The 20,248-nt window shown below is 49.8% G+C and overlaps 1 protein-coding gene and 1 pseudogene across 2 annotated transcripts in view; one reads left to right on the plus strand and one right to left on the minus strand.

Annotated features, from left to right (window-relative positions):
• Window positions 1-20,248, minus strand: part of ZC3H7B (zinc finger CCCH-type containing 7B) — a 57,085-nt gene that overhangs the window by 26,962 nt on the left and 9,875 nt on the right. The window contains exons 2-5 of the mRNA XM_082420599.1: window positions 6,092-6,150; window positions 2,917-2,950; window positions 2,586-2,783; window positions 1,533-1,691 (exon numbers count right to left, since the gene is read on the minus strand). Of these exons, the coding sequence (XP_082276725.1) occupies window positions 1,533-1,691; window positions 2,586-2,783; window positions 2,917-2,950; window positions 6,092-6,144 (444 nt within the window). The 5' untranslated portion in view covers window positions 6,145-6,150. The remainder of the gene's footprint in view (window positions 1-1,532; window positions 1,692-2,585; window positions 2,784-2,916; window positions 2,951-6,091; window positions 6,151-20,248) is intronic.
• LOC309641054 (large ribosomal subunit protein eL31 pseudogene) lies at window positions 7,021-14,859 on the plus strand (annotated as a pseudogene). The gene has a single exon. The product of its transcript is annotated as a large ribosomal subunit protein eL31 pseudogene (transcript).

Below are 20,248 nucleotides of genomic sequence, written 5' to 3' on the forward strand. Positions count from 1 at the left end.
CCTTTGTCAGCCTCCTCACCTCACCGACGAACTCCTCGAGTCCAGGGTCTGGGTCACCTCTGGTCCTGATGCCCAGCAAGGAGCAGGGCCCAGTCAGTGTTTACCCATAAGGACTGGAAAATGGGGGAATTCTCCAACTCAAGGTCAAAAGTCCTTGTTTGGATACTTTCCTCAGGGGAGTTACCAGCCCTCGCGGAGCCCAGCTCCCTGACCTGCACAGTGGGGTGAGAGCCACCCTGCCCTCCCACGAGTGGGTAGTCATGGGACCCGATGTGGACCTGCTTCAGATGCTGGAGAATGTAGTACAGGTTGGGCACTAGGTCATAAGAGAGGTTCTCAATTGTGAAGTAAACTGCATTGGAGAAGCACGAATAATAAATAGAAAGTATAATACCAGTGAATGTTCTTAACACTTACTGTGTCCAGCCACTGTGCCAACTGCCCTGTGTGATTTTCTGATTCCATCCTTAGCACAGCCCTATGATGCATGGTATGTTACCACCCCCGCTTTATAGGGGTGCAAACTAAGACTCAGAGGGGCTAAACCGCGTGTCCAAGGTCACAGAGCTAGTAGGTGGCAGACTCAAGATTAGAACCCAAACGCAGGCCAATTCTCTGGCACTGACATCCTTGATCACTGTGCATACAGCCTCCTCTCTGCTCTGCCCACCCAAATCCTTCTTGCTTTTTCCAGCCCCACTCAAGCCCTGCCTCCTCCAGGGAGCCCTCCAGGATCCTGACCACTCCTGAACTCTCTCAGCCCTTCCTGGGCAGCATTTACTCTTCTCCAAGCCCTTTCACACCCATTATTTCAGAGATAAAGTAGGAACGGCACTTTATAGATGTGGAACTGCTGTGCAGAGAGGGGCGGTGCTTTGTCTGAGATCATGCCAGGGCTCTGTAGTGGAGCCAGGCCTAGACCCCAGGCTTGTCTCCATTTGTCTCCTAATAGACTGTGGGTCCCTGACAGGCACAGATCTGGGCACTCCGTGGGCACTTAGTAAACATTTGTTAAGTTGACGAATGAATGCGGAGGGGCTGTGTGCCCAGCTGTGTGTGGGCTGGGGCAAGCAAGACCCTCGATTGTTTTTTTTCCCATTGACCTTCCCCACCTGATGACAGCCTGGACATCACGTCCCCGCACATGTGGCACCCCGTTTGGTGCTCACTGCAACCCTGTACTCTCAGAGTGTGGAAGTTAAGAGTCAGCCTGCCTGGGTTCAAGTCTCGGCTCTGCCACCCCCTAGCCGGGATCTCGGGTAAGTTTCTTTCTCTCTGTGCCTCAGTCTCCTCATCTTTAAAATGGGGATAATAATAGTGTCTATCTCTATCTATCTCTATCTCTGTCTCTAAGGATTGTCACAAGGATTAAGTCAATACACAATGTATTTTCAGCAATGCCAGGTGTTAACATCAGTGTCTCAGCAGAGGAAAGCGAGGCTCAGAGAGGTGTGGTGCCTGGCCCCAGAGAGGGCCAGTGCAGAGGGCTGGGAGCCTGGCCTCTGCGGGCGAGGCTGCAGGGCCGCACTCACGTGGGGCAGGGCCAGGGAGCACCGGCTGCTGCACGCGTAGGCCTCCTTGTGGCGCCCCAGCTCGGTCAGGGCCCGCGCCTTGCGGAACAGCGCCCGGATGTTGTCTCCGTCCAGGCCCAGCGCCTTCTCGCTGTCCTCCAGCGCCTTCTCATACAGGCCCTGCCAGAGAGGAGCAGGCAGCGGCCGGTCAGCCTGTTACCCTCCCTCCCCCAGCCTCCTGCCCCCACCTGGACTGAGGACCAGCCTCCCTTCCCTGCAGAGGAGGAGGATGTCAGGGAGGGGCTGGAGAGCTCTGGGAAACAGCTCTGGCGTTCAGGCTCAGTCGAGGGCATGCGTGTGTCCAGCCGAAGGGTCTGCTGTGGGGCAGTGGCAGGACATGGAGGGGAAAGGCCTTTAAGCTGTACAGTGATGAGCCCGGTCACTCAGAAGACCACGGACCGAGCGGAATAAAGGCGCCTCTAGAGGAAGTGAAATCCGGAAGGCAGCTCAGCACGCAGAACGGTGGGAACGGGCATCGGGTAGACCCATTTATCCAGAACGGTCAGGATCCTCTGCAGAGCCCACGGCAGGGCTCCCACAGGCTCAGGGAACGACTGAGTCAGTGAGCGAGGACAGGGAAGAGGAGGAGGCTGGAGACTGAGGGAGGAGGGCAGCAGGAGGAAGCTGGGAGTCTGGAGAAAGGAGTAAGGCTGAGGGTGTGAGGAGGGGAGGAGCCCCGGGGGGAGGAGCGGGAGCGCTCAGGTTTGCAGAAAGAGGCAGCGGACACGACGAGGGCAGCAGCCCTCAGCCCTGATGGCCCACAGACTCCTGCCAGGGCCCAGGCCACCCCGAGAGTCTAACTTAACTCATCTGGGGTAAGGGCTTGGGCACCAATATCATTTAAACCTTTTTTCATTATGTGTTAGCCCTCTAAAAGCTCTCCAGGTGTGTCTGTTGCACGCTGGGGTCGAGAGCCACGGGAGCGGACGGCGGAGCTGGACGGCGGAGCTGCAGAGGCTCACGGGGGCCCAGTCGCTGGGCTGTCCGGGCCGCGGGTGGAGGAGAGGAGCTCACCATGGTGAAGTAGCAGGCGGCCCTGTTGACGTGCAGCTTGCACAGCAGCTCCCGGGGCAGGGCCACCTGGTCAGAGGCGGCGTAGTCGGCCACGTTCAGCCCCTCCACGTACTGCACCAGGGCCTGCTTGTACTCCTTCTCCCGGAACAGGTCATTGCCCTCAGCGAACAGGTTCTGCACCAGCTTGAGCAGAAAGGCCTGCCGGGGCAGGGTGCAGGGGGGGCTCAGGGGGCCCTCTCCACTCAGCCCCAGCCCTGGCACCCGGGCCCCATGCCCCCCACCATGGACGCTCCGCCCTTCACCTTCCCCCAGCCCAGCCCCTGATGCTCACCTCATATTCTTCTTGCTTCAGGGGTAGAGTCGACCTGTAGGAAAAGGAGAAGGACGCAAGGTCTGGGTGGGCCCAGAGTTCCCAGCCTCCCGGAGGCCCAGGAGCCGGAGCCTCAGATTAGAGACTGTGCCTGGAGCCGGCCCCCCAGCTCGGACCTCAGACATCACCTTGTGGACTGGGGTCGGGGGATAGCAGTTTTTTCTCCTTAAATGAACACCACGCTGGCCCTCTGTTTCCGATGGAAGATTGGATGAAGGTCTTGTATTTGCCCCAGGGCCTGGCAGCCAGGCTTTCCCAGGTGCAGATGCTGAGAAAGAGCTCCAGCTCCAGCTCCAGCCGGCTGTCCTCTGCCTAAGAAACCAGCCCTTGGGAACGACCATGTCTCCCCAGATCAAACCTGCAACTGCAGGCCCTTGGGTGGCACCCAAAGTCCACCTCAGGGCCCCTTAGTTTGGGAGTCTCTGCACTTCTGTCCCTGACCGCAAAACCCACACAACCTCAGCCAAGGCCCGGCACTCAGAACCTAACCCCTTATGCCAGACTCAGAAGAGTAGATGGGGTCTTACACACCCTCTCCTGCCCATGGCCAAAAAAACGCCAGCTCAGTACAGAAGAAAGCATCAGCCCAGGAGACTTGAGGCACATCTCTGAGGCTAAATGGCAAGGTTGGAAGGGAGCTGGGGTTTGTCTTCTGGTTTTTCATGTCACAGAGGGGAAAACAGACATTCAGAGAGGGGCAGTGACTTGCCCAAGGTCACAGAGCAGGTCAGAGCCAGGGCGAGAGAGCAGGGCTGGGGCTCTTTCTGTTGCCCAGAGCCACCGCGAACACCTGGGCGAAAAAGAGCAGCCTGAGCTAGTAAGTGACAAGTGGTGAGAGGAGATGCCGGAGGTCCCCTGTGTGTGTGGGAGGAGGTGTCCCTGATTACGACAGCGGGGCCGGTCACCCGCCCTCTCACTTGCCTCCCACCGTCAGAGACCAGGGCCCGTCCCTCCTGCCCCAGCACTGGCCCCACCACTCTCCTCCTAACTGGTCTCCCACCTCCAGCCTCTCCTCTTCCAGCATCAGCTTCGTCTTCAGTAGGTCATACCCTGTCCTCAAGATCGCCTCATTCTGGTGTTTAAGGCTCTACACGAGCCATGCACCCACCTGTCCAGACCACTTTATGGCTCCTACGGTGCTCTGTGCCCAGAAATGCCTAATAAACATTTGCTAAGCACACGAAGTCAGTACGTGAGGAAACAGTCATTTTTAAAGGAGCAGGTCCTTCTATGTATGCTGCAAAGCAGTCCCTCAGGAGACCAACACATGGGTTCCCAAGAAGCCTGTTGCTAAACCTTCTCAGAACTCCCCTTTGGGAAGGGGAAGGAGGACACAAGGCTAACATTTATCCCAAGCACAACGACCCTGGGAGGGAAGTGGCATTATCTCCATTTCGCAGGCACTGAGACCACCAGGAAGCAGGGACACCGGGATGTGGATCTAGGTCTGGGGCTCAGAGTTCCAGCTCCGCAAAAATCAGTGACTTAAAAACAGAATTCTTGGGACTTCCCTGGTGGCGCAGTGGTTAAGAATCTGCCTGCCAATGCAGGGGACACAGGTTCGATCCCTGGTCCAGGAAAATCCCACAGGCCGTGGAGCAACTAAGCCCGTGCGCCACAACTACTGAACCCACGTGCCACAACTACTGAAGCCTGCGTGCCTAGAGCCCGTGCTCTGCAACAAAGAGTAGCCCCCGCTCACCGCAACTAGAGAAAGCCCACACGCAGCAACAAAGACCCAATGCAGCCAAAAACAAATAAATAAAAATAAATAAATTTATTTTAAAAAAAAACAGAATTCTTAAAATAGATAACCAACAAGGACCTACTGTATAGGACAGGGAACTCTGCTCTGTAATAACCTAAATAGGAAGTTGAAAAAGAATAGATACTTGTATATGTATAACTGAATCACTTTGCTGTACATCTGAAACTAACACAACATTGTTAATCAACTATACTCCAATGTGAAATAAAAATCTAAAAAAAAGACAGACTTCCCAAGGCTTGCCTTGTTCACCAGACTGGCCTCTGAATAAAACTCAGGTACTTTCCCAAAATCAAAGCCCTCCCCCACATGGAAGAAGTGAAGGGCAGCTCTGAGCGGGCCGGAGCCAGGAAAAGTGGCTGTGTTGCAAGTTGAGGAAGGAGAGCGTGGTGTGTGAATATAAACAGGAACAGATCCTGTGTGTGTGTGTGTGTGTGTGAAAAGGGACCCAGCTTGTGGTGAAAAGGCAGGTCATGTTTTGCAGGTCTCTGTGAGAGAACAAAATTGGGGAGTATATAAAGATGTGTAGATGCAAATCCCAGTTCTGTGGGGAGTCGTATTTAAGAAAAAGAACACAAAATTAGAAACAAAGAATTGCTTAGGGAGCCTTTCAGGGCCTCAGAAAGGACCCGTGCAAGCGAGGGGCCAGGAGCTTATGCTTCATTAGCATCATGATAAACATGCCTCTGAGGGTCCATTTCAGAGAGGTTTCAGAGAGATAAAAGAAAGGAGTTAGTAAAAATATTTTACGTGTAAAGAAAAAGATGAAAAAACAAACATGGCATGTGGGTACAGGGGGCAAATAATGCAAAGAGATGTGGGCTTGCAGTCAGCGAGACCCAGGTTTCCGTCACTTGATAGCTGTGTGACTGTAAACACGTTTCTTAACCTCTCTGAGCCTCAGTTTTCTCATCTGCAAAATGGAGACAAGACCACCTGCTTTACTGGGCTGCTGTGAAGATTAGAGAGATGATGGATGTGAAGAGCCCAGCATGGAGCCAGAAAGACATGCTCAGTAAGCAAGAACTAGGGATTTATTATAAGATGTGCACAGACAAGCAAGAGAATTAACAGGGAGCGTAGGAGCAGGCATGGAGGGGGAGGGTAAAATGATATGCCGGATGAGACCAAAGGGTAACCAGGGTCAGGGAGCACACATGTGTGGGGCGGGTTCATGGCTCAGGGTTAGGGGTAACTCCGGCCCCTGCCATGCCAGCCCCTTCCCAGCCTGTCCCACCTCCTCACTCCTCAACACACAGGCAGCCTGAGCAGCAAAGGCTCAGCGAGCAAGAAAAGGGAGAGGTGGAGAGCGCGTGCTCCGGGGATGCCTCAGGGGACCCTGCCCAGCCGGGCCCACCGCACACTCACTGAATGAACTGCAGCCCCTTCTCGATGTCCGCTTTCCGTCTCTGCCTCTCCATCAGTCTCTGGGGAGAGAACACAATCCATCAGGCAGTCAGCGGGGGCCAGTCACCGTCCAACCCCCAAGCCCCCAACGTGTGCTCCCTCACTCCCGTGCTCACCCCACCTCACAGGTGCCGGGGCGGGTGGCGGGAGTGTCCCTGAGGGCAGTGACCTGTCTCGACGTCTACACAGAGTGTCTGAACCAGGTACACAGCTCTGCCCTCCACACGCACGTCCCACTGGACCCTGAGTTTGCACAGTGACTTTGATGGGCCCGGGCTGCTTGGAGGCCACCTGCCCTTTCCCATGCGTGGCTGGGGCTGCAATACTGCACAGGATACCCTCAAGTTCAAGGGAGAAACCTTGTTTTACCACTAAGCACAGTTTGGGGGGAAGAGACACAGAAAAACAATGCCGATGATCACAGCTACAATGTAGCACCACACGTGGGCCAGGCACTCTGTATGAGGGTCTCACTGAATCTGCCATGAGGCGGGTGTCATTTTGTCCCTATTTTACCAAGGAGGAAACCAAAGCTCAGGGAGACCCCTTCATGAGCTGCCTGGCCCCCACTGCACCAGGCCAGGGTGGCCCGGTACTTGCACCATCTCGGCGAGGTGGAGGGAATTCCCCACGTTACGGATGAGGGAGACCGAGGCTCAGCGAGGCTGAGGGATGGCCCGAAGTTGCACAGCAAGTGAAAGGACTGAACTCGTGCAGGGATGTGCTCCAGAGATGAAGGGAATGAAAACTGAAGGCGGGGGTGCTTAAGGAGAAGGGAGGCTCAGACAGAGCAGCTAGGGGTCTGGTACCTCCAGGGTGAGCCCCCGGGAGCTGGGAGCTCGTGGCCAGATCCAGACAGCCCGCCTGGCTCCCCTTCCCTGCAACCATGGAGGTCAGCTGGTCCCACGCAGTGACAGCCAGGAGGGGGCTGGGCCTTCCCCGGGTCAGATTCTGAGGCTGGGGTGCCCACGGCCCAGCTGGCCAGCACTTTCTGTCCCAGCCATTCATGGGCCCTTTCCATGCTCTGCCCCATCAAACCGGTACTGCAAGAGGATACGGGCAAGGCCGGGAGGTGGGACTGCCCAGCCCGGGACTGGGGGACGGGCCTCCGCTTTGTACCTCGGCCCCCGCACAGCATCCACAGAGGGCCGGTATGCGGACACGGGGAGTGGATCCTCACTGCCTCACTGGCAAAGAGGTGTAAAAAGGTGTAAAAAACACCCAGCTACTCTGGAGAGGCAGCAAGTGTATCAAATTGACACCTTCTAAAAATTCTCTACTTCCTTGTCCTTTATTTCCACCTGGGTTCTACCACGTTGTCCTCACATAAGGTAAGCAGGCAGGGGTCACTAAGCCCATTTTACAGATGAGGAAAGTGGGGGCACGAAGACGTGAAGTCTCTTTCCCAAGGTCACTCGACCAGTGAGCGGGCAAACAGGGCTGGAACCCAGCTTGTCAAGGGCCACATCCTGCCCCACACTCTGAGCTGTGAGACGCCGTGTGGCCTGGGGCCGGCAGGGTGTCTGTGAGGCTCCAAGGAGACGAGAGTATGGGAGCAAAGAGCTCAGGCCACCGGAACCTCCCTCCTGCCGCTTGTCCTTCCCAGGATGGGTAGAGCCACACCGCGTCTTCAGGCTCCCAGAACACTGTCACACACAGCAGCTCCCCACCCCAGGCAGGGCCAGGGCCACTGGCAAGTGCTCACTACACGCCTGCTCACCCTGCCAGGGCCTTGGGCCAGCGCTCTGGACTCAGACCTGGGTGTGAAGGCCAGCATGTGCACACAATATGACTTTGGACCTCAGTCATTTTCCTGATGGGGAAAGTGGGGCTGATGGCACTCCCACCACACTGGCTGTCGTGAGGGGTTAGACACGTGCAGAGCGCCTGGCTCAGAGCAACAGTCCAACAACCGCGGAAGTGTGTGTCCTCCAGCACTGCTCCTCCCTCCTGCCAAAACCTCTGCAAGTGTCCCTGGGATGGACACAAAGATCCTGTTCTCCTGCAGGAGGCAGGCTGCGGTGGCCCTGGGCCGCCTGTGCGTCGCTGAGCAGGTCTCTTGGACAGTCTCTCTGTCCTCAGTGTCCCTTTCTGTGACACAAGCTCTCATCATCCTCACACCCACGCCCCACGCAGGCCTCCAGCCGGAACAGGCTGCTGGGGTTTCCTGTCTCCTAGCCTGCGCCTCTGCAGGTCCTTCCACCTGTGCAGCCATGCTCCTCTCCAGCATGTGAACGAAATTCCATCCATCCTTCAAAGCCTGGCTCCTCCATGGAGCCGCTCCTGGTCCCGTCAACACGACCATCACACACTCATTCACCCTATTTCCTGGGGGCCTGGGGTCAGGCCCAATCCTTGCCCTGGAAGAGAGGGTCTTCGGGTGGGGAAGACAAGGGTGCACCCATCACCACACAGGGAGGCCCAGCATTGGCAGGGGAGCTGTGGGATGGGGGAAGGTGCTGCAGGCCTGATGGCCAGCGGCACAGGGCGTGGCCACAGCTGCCATGCCCATCCCTCCACACCACCTGCCCCAGACAAGGACCAGCCTCCTCACTGCCCCCATCTCCTCAAGGTCATCACAGGGGTCTTTCAAACCACAAATCAGACTCTGTCCTACCCAGCCTAGAGCCTCTCTTTACCTTTGCTGGCCCAGTTCCCCACACCATCTTTTCCAACCCCGGCCTGGCAGGACGGCTCCCGCAAAGAAGGGTGGCGAGAAGAAGAAGGGCTGGTCCACCTTCAACGAGATAGTGACCAGAGAATACACTGTCAACATTCACAGGCGCATCCATGGGGTGGGTTTCAAGAAGCACGCCCCCTCGGGCACTCAAAAAATCCAGAAATCTGCCACAAAGGAGATGGGAACTCCAGATGGATGCATTGACACCAGGCTCGACAAAACTGTCTAGGCCAAAGGAATAAGGAATGTCCCATACCGCATCCGTGTGTGGTTGTCCAGAAAACATAATGAAGATGAAGAGTCACCAAACAAACTCTATAAGTTGGTTACCTATGTACCTGTCACCACTTTAAAAAATCTACAGTTAATGTGGATGAGAACTAACTGGTGATTGTCCAATAAAGTTATAGAACCACACACACACACACAGAATTCCCCATACCAGCCCATGCCTTGTGGGAACGCCTGCCCTACTACGCTCCCTCACCCCCAACCCCCGGCCCCGTTCAGCCCGCAGTCCTCTCAGAAAACCTCAGTGGTCAGAGACGCATCTCTGAGTCAGTTCTCTAGGCCCTGAGGTCTGAGCAAACAGAAACAAATGCTGCCTGTAACCGTCCCAGTGGTAATTCCTGATAAGTCTGAAGCCCATGCCAGGGAATAAACATTCTCTGCCCCAGGCAGTATGAAGAAGGCTCCTCACCAGGTGGGTGTGAATCCACTTCTCTGACCACCAAAATCCCAAAGGAGCAGTTCGGCCATGCACGTGGGCCATGGAGAGGGGTTCAGATCCCCTGAGTGGCAGTTTCCTGCTGGGTAAATTGGAGATTACAACTAGCACCCACCAACAGGATTAATACATAGAAGGTGCTCATTTCAGGGCCTGGTATACCGCAGACACTTAATAAATGGTGGCTATTAGATCAGAATTCCTGTGCTGGACATTCAAGTCAACATTTGCCATATGCCCATTATATGCAGATGAGAAGGCCAGGGTGCCTACCTTACCCAGGCCTTACAACTTAGTTAGAGGCATGCAAAGATATCCCAGCAGCTGTACCCCAAACCAGACTCCTGTGGTAAACAGGCTGGGATGAGGCACAAAGAAAGTGGAAGTTCCTCAAAAGGGGCAACGTCTGAATTGGGTTTTGAAGGTTGAGTAGGAGTTGGCTCCTTGGTGTCAGGGAGGGCAGGCCTTCTGGCAGGCTGCATGTGATGGTTTATGAAATCACTGTCATCTCCCACATTTTATCTGATCCTGACTGTGGGCTGGACCATGCTGGGACCCACATTTGAGAGATGGGGAGAGTGAGGCTCAGACGGCTCACAAGGCCTACAACTGCTGACTTTAGGCTGGTAAAGACACTGCTGCCCTCCCCCCTCAAAGGCACAGTAGAGGCGGAACCGCTCAGCAACCTTCCCAGGCACCTGAGCCTGTGCTTGGTGTCCGTGAGCGCTTGTGTCCCAGAGAAGGCAGATGTGTCTGTGGAGTGACTGGGGGGAAGGCTCCCACACAAAAATATGTTTCTCTCAATTTCCTGTCCCAGGATCTATATATCGACCACTCTAGATTCATTTTATTGAGTGTAAAGTTCCCAGGCCAGGGCTGGCAAATAGATTTTATCTCATTAGCAAAACTGCCAGTCATCTAATGCCCCACACGCCTCCCTTTTCCTCAGTTTCCCTCCCTGGGAAGAACATTTTTATAGGTGGTTGTTATGAATTAAATGTTTGTGTCCCCACCCAAATTAATATGTTGAAGCCCTAACCCCCAGTGTGACTGTACTTGGAGAAGGGGCCTCTGAGGAAGTAATTCAGGTTAAACATGGTCATGAGGGTAGGGCTCTGATCCAGTATTTTCTTCTGGTAGCCTGGCTAGACGAATAGAGATTTTGGTACCAAGAAGTGGGGTGCTGCTATAACAAACACTAAAAATACAAAAGTGGCTTTGGAGCTGGACGATGAGTAGAGGCTGAAAGAGTTTTGTGGTACATTCTAGAAAAACCCCCAGACTGCCATGAAAGGACTGTTGGTAAAAATATGGACACTAAGGCAATTCTGGTGAGATCTCAGATGAAAATGAAGGACAGGTTATTGGAAACCGGAGGAAAGGTGATCCTTGTTGGAAAGTGGCAAAGGACTTGGCTGAATAGCGTTCTAGTGTTTGGTGGAAGGTAGACTTTGCAAGCGATGAAACAATATTTAGCAGAGGAGCTTTCTAATCCAGGTATGGAAGTTGTGGCATGACTCCTCCTTACCGCTTATGGTAAAATACGAGAGAAAAGAGATGAATTGAAGAAGGAATCGTTTAACAAAAGGAACCAGAACTTGAAGAATTAGAACATTCTCAACTTATCCATATTGCAAAAAACGAGACGGAGTGTCCTGAAGAGAACACCTAGGGTGTGGCTGAACAGCCGTTTGGTAAGATTAGTATGGATCAAATCAGCCATCAGCAGAAGTCAGAAATAGAGATGGAATTATACCAGCAGAAATAATGCCAGTTTGAACTAAAGGGGACAGAGAAGGCTGGATGACGGAATGAAAGAAGGCTGCAGGACTTCTGGAATTCTACAGGACACGATCATAGAGCGATTTGGCTGCAAACATGCTCTATCCTTTAAGAAAAGGGAAATATAACCCCAAAGATAATTCAGAGATCATCAGGGCTGCCTCCTTGGTTTCAAAGGGTGGGGCCACTGCCTCCTATTCAACAGGCCCAGAGCCTTTGGGGGCAAAGTGCTGGAAGAGCTGTGGGGGTGATGCTGTGCCCCAGTGGGCCGGGAAGGGGGAACATCAAGCCAAAGATGCTTCTCAAGCCTGAAAATCGAATGGAATTTGACCCATTGGGCTTTGGACTTGCCTGGAACCTGTGACCTCTTTCTTCTTTCCGATGAATCCTTTTTGGAATGGAAATGTCTATCCCATGCCTGTCCCACCATTGTATTTTGAAACCTTATAACTTGTCTGGTTTCATAAGTTCACAGCTGGAGAGGAATTTTGCTTCAGGATGAATCACACCTCCAGTCTTAACCATATCTGATTCAGATGAGACTCTGAACTTGAGACTTGATGCTGGAATTAGTTAAGAATTCGGGGGCTATCGGGATGGAATGAATCCATTTTGCATGTGATGAGAACATGAATTTGGGGGGTGGGGCAAGGGCAGAATTGATAGATTGAATGTTTGTGTCCCCTGAAAACCTTATATTGGAAGCCTTAACCCCCAATGTGACTGTTTGGAAATAGGGCCTCAAAGGCGGTAATTAAGGTTAAATGGGGTTATAAGGGTAGGGTCCTGATCTGATAGGATTAGTGTCCTTTTTTTTTTTTTTAATTTATTTATTTTATTTATTTATTTTTGGCTGCGTTGGGTCTTCGTTGCTGCACGCGGGCTTTCTCTAGTTGCGGTGAACGGGGGCCACTCTTCGCTGCAGTGCGCAGGCCTCCCATTGCGGTGGCCTCTCTTGTCACAGAGCACGGGCTCTAGGCGCGTGGGCTTCAGTAGTTGTGGCACACGGGGTCAGCAGTTGTGGCTCACGGGCTCTAGAGTGCAGGCTCAGCAGCCGTGGCGCACGGGCTTAGCTGCTCTGAGGCATGTGGGATCTTCCAGGACCAGGGCTCGAACCCGTGTCCCCTGCATTGGCAGGTGGATTCTTAACCACTGAGCCACCAGGGAAGCCCAGGATTAGTGTCTTTATTAGAAGAGACACCAGAGAGTTCTCCCTCCCTCTCCCTGAAGGCAGGCATCACCAAGCAAAGGCCAGATGAGGCCACAGTGAGAAGGCAGCCAGCTGTCTGCAAGCACAAGAGAGCTCTCACTAGAAACCAAATCCGCCAGCACCTTGATCTGGGTCGTCCACCCTCCAAAACTGCGAGAAAATAAATTTCTGTTGTTTAAGACACCCAGTCTATGAGACTTTGTTAAGCAGCCAGAGCAGACTAAGACAGTGGTTAAAAGATCATGTGTTCTCAGCTAAAGAGGGAGGCGAGTTCCTCGAGGGTGAGGGTCAGGCACGACTCGGATAGGGCACTTGGTGGAGGAGCAAGGAGCATGTAAGCCAAACAAATCTCATTCCTTTTTAAAGAAAAAAAGATTCCCACCGCCAAGCTGGGCAGTCCCCCAACTCTGGGTCCAGGTTCTTATAATTTAGGAATTTCAAGATGGATCTGCCTCAAATGGGCTCTTCTCAGAAATACAGCTGTGAAATTAGAGCCAACAGAAAATGATTCCCTCACTGTATCAGCATAGTACCTGACCTCACACCCAGGTGCACACCTGGGTTCAACTCCAAGATCTGTTCCCTATTAGCTGCATACAAGCTGCTTAATTTCTCGGTGTCTCACTTCCCTCGCCTCTAAAACAGGAAAAGTAATATCTACTGTAAAGTGTTGATGTGAAGGTTCAATGAGATGTCTGACACAAGATAAACATTTAATATCAACTATTTTTATTTTATAATCATTATGATTACTTTAAAAAATGGGCAAAGAACATGAACAGGAAACTCACAAGAAATATAATCCATTAAGAAAAGTTACTCAGGGAGACTTCCCTGGTGGCACAGTGGTTAAGAATCCGCCTGCCAATGCAGGGGCCAGGGGTTCGATCCCTGGTCCAGGAAGATCCCACATGCCACAGAGCAACAAAGCCTGTGTGCCACAACTACTGAGCCTGTGCTCTAGAGCCCGCGAGCCACAACTACTGAGTCCACGTGCCACAACTACTGAAGCCCGCGTGCCTAGAGCCTGTGCTCTGCAACAAGAGAAGCCACCGCTATGAGAAGCCCGTGCACTGCAATGAAGAGTAGCCCCCGCTCGCCACAGCTAGAGAAAGCCTGTGCACAGCAACAAAGACCGAATACAGCCAAAAATAAATAAAAATAAATAAATAAATTTATTAAAAAAAAAGAAATGATCCTCAGGGAATTCCCTGGCAGTCCAGTGGTCCAGTGGTTAGGACTCAGTGCTTTCACGGCTAGGGGCCTGTGTTCAATCCCTGGTTGGGGAACTAAGATCCCACAAGCTGCGTGGCACAGACAAAAAAAAAAAAAAAAAAGGAAAAGAAACTCACTGATGACAGAACCACATGTTAAAACAACAAGACGACACTTTTCACTCATGAGTCTAATGAGAGAAGAGAGCCAGGTCGATGAGGCAGAGGAATGGGCACTCTCCAACACTGCCAATACACTGAGTGGGTGAACTGATGGTGTCTGTGAAGTAATGGCTGCCAAAATGAGCAAGCTGCCGACCCAGCAGCCAGCTTCCCTTCCTCCTCCCTGGCACTGCCCTGATACTGTTGCTTTCCCAGGTACACCGGTGAAGCTGCACTGGGCTAAACCAATCGTAAGGGTCCTTTTCCTCGCCAGGACTGGCTTGGACGAGGGCATGTGACATCACCCTGGCCAATAGGAAGGAGAGGAAATCAGCTAAGGGGCTTCTGGGAAAGAGTTCCTTCACACTTAAAATGGGACAGGAGAAATAATTCCTTGTCCTGCTGCTGTATGGCAGAGTGTAGTAAGAAGATGGCAGAGAAGAAAAACTGCCCAAAGGTGTTTAATAAACTGACTCAATAAACTCACCCTTGAACTGCTCTGCCTCATTTATCACTTGAGATTTTAATAAACTCCATTTTGAGGAAGGAATTCTGTTACTTGCAGCCAAAAGCCTTCCAAATGATAAAATGCCCTTTCTCTTTGACCCAGAAATTTCTCTTCCAAGAATTTAACCTACCAAAATCCTTGTACAAGCCCTCAAATTATATTTGTACAGGGGTTTAAAAAATATATTTATTTATTTATTTGGCTGCACTGGGTCTTAGCTGTGGCACTCAGGATCTTCACTGCTGCGTGTGGGATCTTCGCTGAACCGTGCAGGATCTTTTAGTTTAAGCATGCGGAATTTTTAGTTACGGCATGCAGGCTCTTAGTTGCAGGCATGCGGATCTAGTTCCCTGACCAGCGATCAAACCCGGGCCCGCTGCATTGGGAGCACGGAGTCTTAACCCCTGGACCACCAGGGAAGTCCCCAGGGATTCTTTTTTTTTTTTTTAAGGAATGAAAAACTAGAAGCAACCTTAATGTCCACCAGAAAAGAATTAGCTTAATCAATCACTTGCATTTTGGAATACAATGCAGCTATTGAATCTATATGTATTGTCATGGAGATGTCTCTGTACATGGTTGAGAAAGGAAAAAAGCAGATGTCAGGACATTTTGGGTTGTATGATTACATCTGTGTGAGAGAATATTCTCCAATTTAACTGGTTCTCTCCGGGAATTGGGATCTGCCAAGAGGCAACAGCACACAGACTACTTTCCTTTCTGCCTTATATGCCTCAGCATGGTTTGGACTTTTTGCAGAGAGCAAGTATTAGCCTTGTAGAGCCTCCCATCAAGCCTCTTAGATAGCCTCAACCACCAGAGGGCAGACAGCAGAAGCAAGAAAAACTATAATCCTGCAGCCTGTGGAACAAAAACCACGTTCACAGAAAGATAGACAAGATGAAATGGCAGAGGGCTATATACCAGATGAAGGAACAAGATAAAACCCCAGAAAAACAACTAAATGAAGTGGAGATAGTCAACCTTCCAGAAAAAGAATTCAGAATAATGATAGTGAAGATGATCCAGGACCTTGGGATAAGAATGGAGGCAAAGATCGAGAAGATGCAAGAAATGTTTAACAAAGACCTAGAAGAATTAAAGAACAAACAAACAGAGATGACCAATACAATAACTGAAATGAAAACTACACTAGTAGGAATCAATAGCAGAATAACTGAGGCAGAAGAACGGACAAGTGACCTGGAAGACAGAATGGTGGAATTCACTGCTGCAGAACAGACTAAAGAAAAAAGAATGAAAAGAAATGAAGACAGCCTAAGAGACCTCTGGGACAACATTAAACGCAACAACATTCACATTATAGGGGTCCCAGAAGGAGAAGAGAGAGAGAAAGGACCAGAGAAAATATTTGAAGAGACTATAGTCGAAAACTTCCCTAACATGGGAAAGGAAATAGCCACCCAAGTCCAGGAAGCGCAGCGAGTCCCATACAGGATAAACCCAAGGAGAAACAAGCCGAGACACATAGCAATCAAGTTGGCAAAAATTAAAGACAAAGAAAAATTATTGAAAGCAGCAAGAGAAAAACGACAAATAACATACAAGGGAACTCCCATAAGGTTAACAGCTGATTTCTCAGCAGAAACTCTACAAGCCAGAAGGGAGTGGCATGATATACTTAAAGTGATGAAAGGGAAGAACCTACAACCAAGATTACTCTACCTGGCAAGGATCTCATTTAGATTTGATGGAGAAATCAAAAGCTTTACAGACAAGCAAAAGCTAAGAGAATTCAGCACCACCAAACCAGCTCTACAATAAATGCTAAAGGAACTTCTCTAAGTGGGAAACACAAGAGAAGAAAAGGACCTACAAAAACAAACCCAAAACAATTAAGAAAATGGTCATAGGAACATACATATCGATAATTACCTTAAACGTGAATGGATTAAATGCTCCAACCAAAAGACACAGGCTTGCTGAATGGATACAAAAACAAGACCCATATATATGCTGTCTACAAGAGACCCACTTCAGACCTAGGGACACATACAGACTGAAAGTGAGGGGATGGAAAAAGATATTCCATGCAAATGGAAATCAAAAGAAAGCTGGAGTAGCTATACTCATATCAGATAAAATAGACTTTAAAATAAAGAATGTTACAAGAGACAAGGAAGGACACTACATAATGATCAAGGGATCAATCCAAGAAAAAGATATAACAATTATAAATATATATGCACCCAACATAGGAGCACCTCAATACATAAGGCAACTGCTAACAGCTATAAAAGAGGAAATCAACAGTAACACAATAATAGTGGGGGACTTTAACACCTCACACCAATGGACAGATCATCCAAAAGGAAAATAAATAAGGAAACAGAAGCTTTAAATCACACAATAGACCAGATAGATTTAATTGATATTTATAGGACATTCCATCCAAAAACAGCACACTACACTTTCTTCTCAAGTGCGCACGGAACATTCTCCAGGATAGATCACATCTTGGGTCACAAATCAAGCCTCAATAAATTTAAGAAAATTGAAATCATATCAAGCATCTTTTCTGACCACAACGCCATGAGATCAGAAATGAATTACAGGGAAAAAAACGTAAAAAGCAGAAACACATGGAGGCTAAACAGTACGTTACTAAATAACCAAGAGATCACTGAAGAAATCAAAGAGGAAATCAAAAAATACCTAGAGACAAATGACAATGAAAACACGACGATCCAAAACCTACGGGATGCAGCAAAGCAGTTCTAAGAGGGAAGTTTATAGCTATACAAGCCTACCTAAAGAAACAAGAAAAATCTCAAGTAAACAATCTAACCTTACACCTAAAGGAACTAGAGAAAGAAGAACAAACAAAACCCAAAGTTAGCAGAAGGAAAGAAATCATAAAGATCAGAGCAGAAATAAGTGAAATAGAAACAAAGAAAACAATAGCAAAGATCAATAAAACTAAAAGCTGGTTCTTTCAGAAGATAAACAAAATTGATAAACCATTAGCCAGACTCATCAAGAAAAAGAGGGAGAGGACTCAAATCAATAAAATTTAAAATGAAAAAGGAGAAGTTACAACAGACACCGCAGAAATACAAGGCATCCTAAGAGACTACTACAAGCAACTCTATGCCAATAAAATGGACAACCTGGAAGAAATGGACAAATTCTTAGAAAGGTATAACCTTCCAAGACTGAACCAGGAAGAAACAGAAAATATGAACAGACCATTCACAAGGAATGAAATTGAAACTGTGATTAAAAATCTTCCAACAAACAAAAGTCCAGGACCAGATGGCTTCACAGGTGAATTCTATCAAACATTTAGAGAAGGAGTAACACCCATCCTTCTCAAACTCTTCCAAAAAATTGCAGAGGAAGGAACACTCCCAAACTCATTCTATGAAGTCACCATCACCCTGATACCAAAACCAGACAAAGATACTACAAAAAAAAAAAAAAAAAAAAGTATTAGCCTTGTAATTTAAAATACAAAATGAGATGACTGACATCAGGCCAACAGTAGGACAGGGGCCAAATGGGAACCAGTAGCCTGATTTTAAGCCCAGTGCTCCAGGACTGCCAAAATGTCCATGGACTGTTCTTCCCAAGAAAAAGACCAAACCGTTGACCTGAGAACCATGAAAGAAACACATTGTTTTTTCCATTTTGGAGAAGGGTTTGAAAATGACAGAATTTTAAAGACTCAGATCTTCATCTGACCAGGCAGGGACTGCGCTAGCCTCTCCAAAATCTCAACGTCTGGCCCATGCTTGGCACAGAGGAAGTGCTCAGGAAATGGTGGTTTGGATGAAAAAGAAATGGATGGGGCTTCCCTGGTGGCGCAGTGGTTGAGAATCTGCCTGCCAATGCAGGGGACACGGGTTCGAGCCCTGGTCTGGGAAGATCCCACATGCCGCGGAGCAACTAAGCCCGTGTGCCACAACTACTGAGCCTGCACGTCTGGAGCCTGTGCTCTGCAACAAGAGAGGCCGCAATAGTGAGAGGCCCACGCACCGCGATGAAGAGTGGCCCCTGCTTGCCGCAACTAGAGAAAGCCCTCGCACAGAAACGAAGACCCAACACAGCCAAAAATAAATAAATAAATAAATAAATAAAAGTGAAATTCTTTAAAAAAAAAAAAAAATGGATGAATGAGTATCAACTCATCCAATCCAAGCATTACCTAGATAAGAATGAATGAGTGTTGAATAAATAAATGAGAAAAACTGAGACTGAGATAAATTCACAATCAGGTAATAATATTAACACTTCCTGAGTGGCTACCATGTTCCAGGGGCTGTCATGATCCCTATACGCATAATACCTTCCTTAAGGATCGCACAATCCTATGAGATAGGGACTGCTATCATTCTCATTTTGTGGAGGAGGAAACAGAGGCACAGAGAAGTTAAGTGACTTGCCCAAGGTCACACAGCTGAAACAAGGTAGAGCTGGGATTCAAACCCTAGCAGCCTGGCCCCAGGGCCCAAACACATCACCATAATTACCCTTGTTGTCGCCCATTAAGTAATCAGACCCAGCCCCAGGACCCTGAGTGTGTCATCATGCTCAAGACTCCCCCACCCCCAAAATAATTCCCTCCTCTGCTCCTGAATCCCCTTCTGGCTAGCACAACCTTGATTCCCTTTCTTGGTCACATTTAAAAAAAATTTTTATTGGAGTATAGTTTACAATGTTGTGTTAGTTTCAGGTGTATAGCAAAATGAATCAGTTGTACATACACATATATCCACTCTTTTTTTTTAGATTCTTTTCCCATATAGGCCATTACAGAGTACTGAGTGGACTTCCCTGTGCTATACAGCAGGTTCTTATTAGTTACCTATTTTATATACAGTAGTGTGTATATGTCAGTCCCAATCTCCCAATTTATCCCTTCCGCCTCTTGGTCACGTTTCGTGAAAGGGTTGTCTACGCTGTTCCCACATCCTCACTTCCTACTCACAGCAAGCCCACGCCCACTCCACTGAGGGTGCCTGCCAAGGTCCTCCCCATCCCAGGGACCTCCTAGCTGCTGAGTCCAGTGGGGGACAGTTTTTTACTGGCCTTTTCTAGGACCCTTGCCTGCGTCCGCTGGTCCTCCTCCTCCTCTGCCCAGGTCTTCCATTTAAGGGATGGTGTTCCTGCTCTCCTCACTTGACATGCTCTTCCCAGATGAGCTCTTGCATTTCATGATCTCATGAGTCATGTCAGTGACTCACAAATCTATTCCTCCCACCAGGCTCACCCCCTCCCCAATATTTCAGATTCACATCTCTTACCTTCTGGGAAGTGCTACCCAGATGTCCAATACCCAGACTGTTTATGACCTCTGTGTCTTTCCTAATCCTGAACCCTCTACCTGGAATGCCCTCCTCCTCCCCACCCCACCCCCAGCCAACTCCTACTCATCCTTTAAGACCCAGCTGGGATGCCTCCGTGTCCAGAAAGTCCTCCCTGGCGCCCGTCCCAGTTGGGCTGGGTGTTCTTCTAACTCAACACATCCCAAACTTCACTCAGCAGCTTCTCCCCTAATCCTGCTCCTCCCCCATTATTCCCCAACTCTAGTCCTAGATCCAACCATCATCCTGTTCTCAGTCAATCTCCAATTCCTTCCACCTTTACCTCCCAAACACTTCTTCACTCTTCGCCCATCACCTCCACTAGCAGGCCCTCATCATCTCTGGCCAACAGCCTCCATCGAGCTCCTTCCAATCTGCTGCCATTTGGTGGTCAGGGGTATCCGACATACATGTCAACGTCACTCCCCCGTGTGACATCAAAACCCTTCCAGGTGCGTGCACACACACACATGAATGCAGGTTTAAGAAAAGGTGGAAAGTGAATAAG

Source organism: Balaenoptera physalus, assembly GCF_965194825.1.
Source record: "Balaenoptera physalus genome assembly, chromosome: 13".
Lineage (NCBI taxonomy): Eukaryota > Metazoa > Chordata > Mammalia > Artiodactyla > Balaenopteridae > Balaenoptera > Balaenoptera physalus.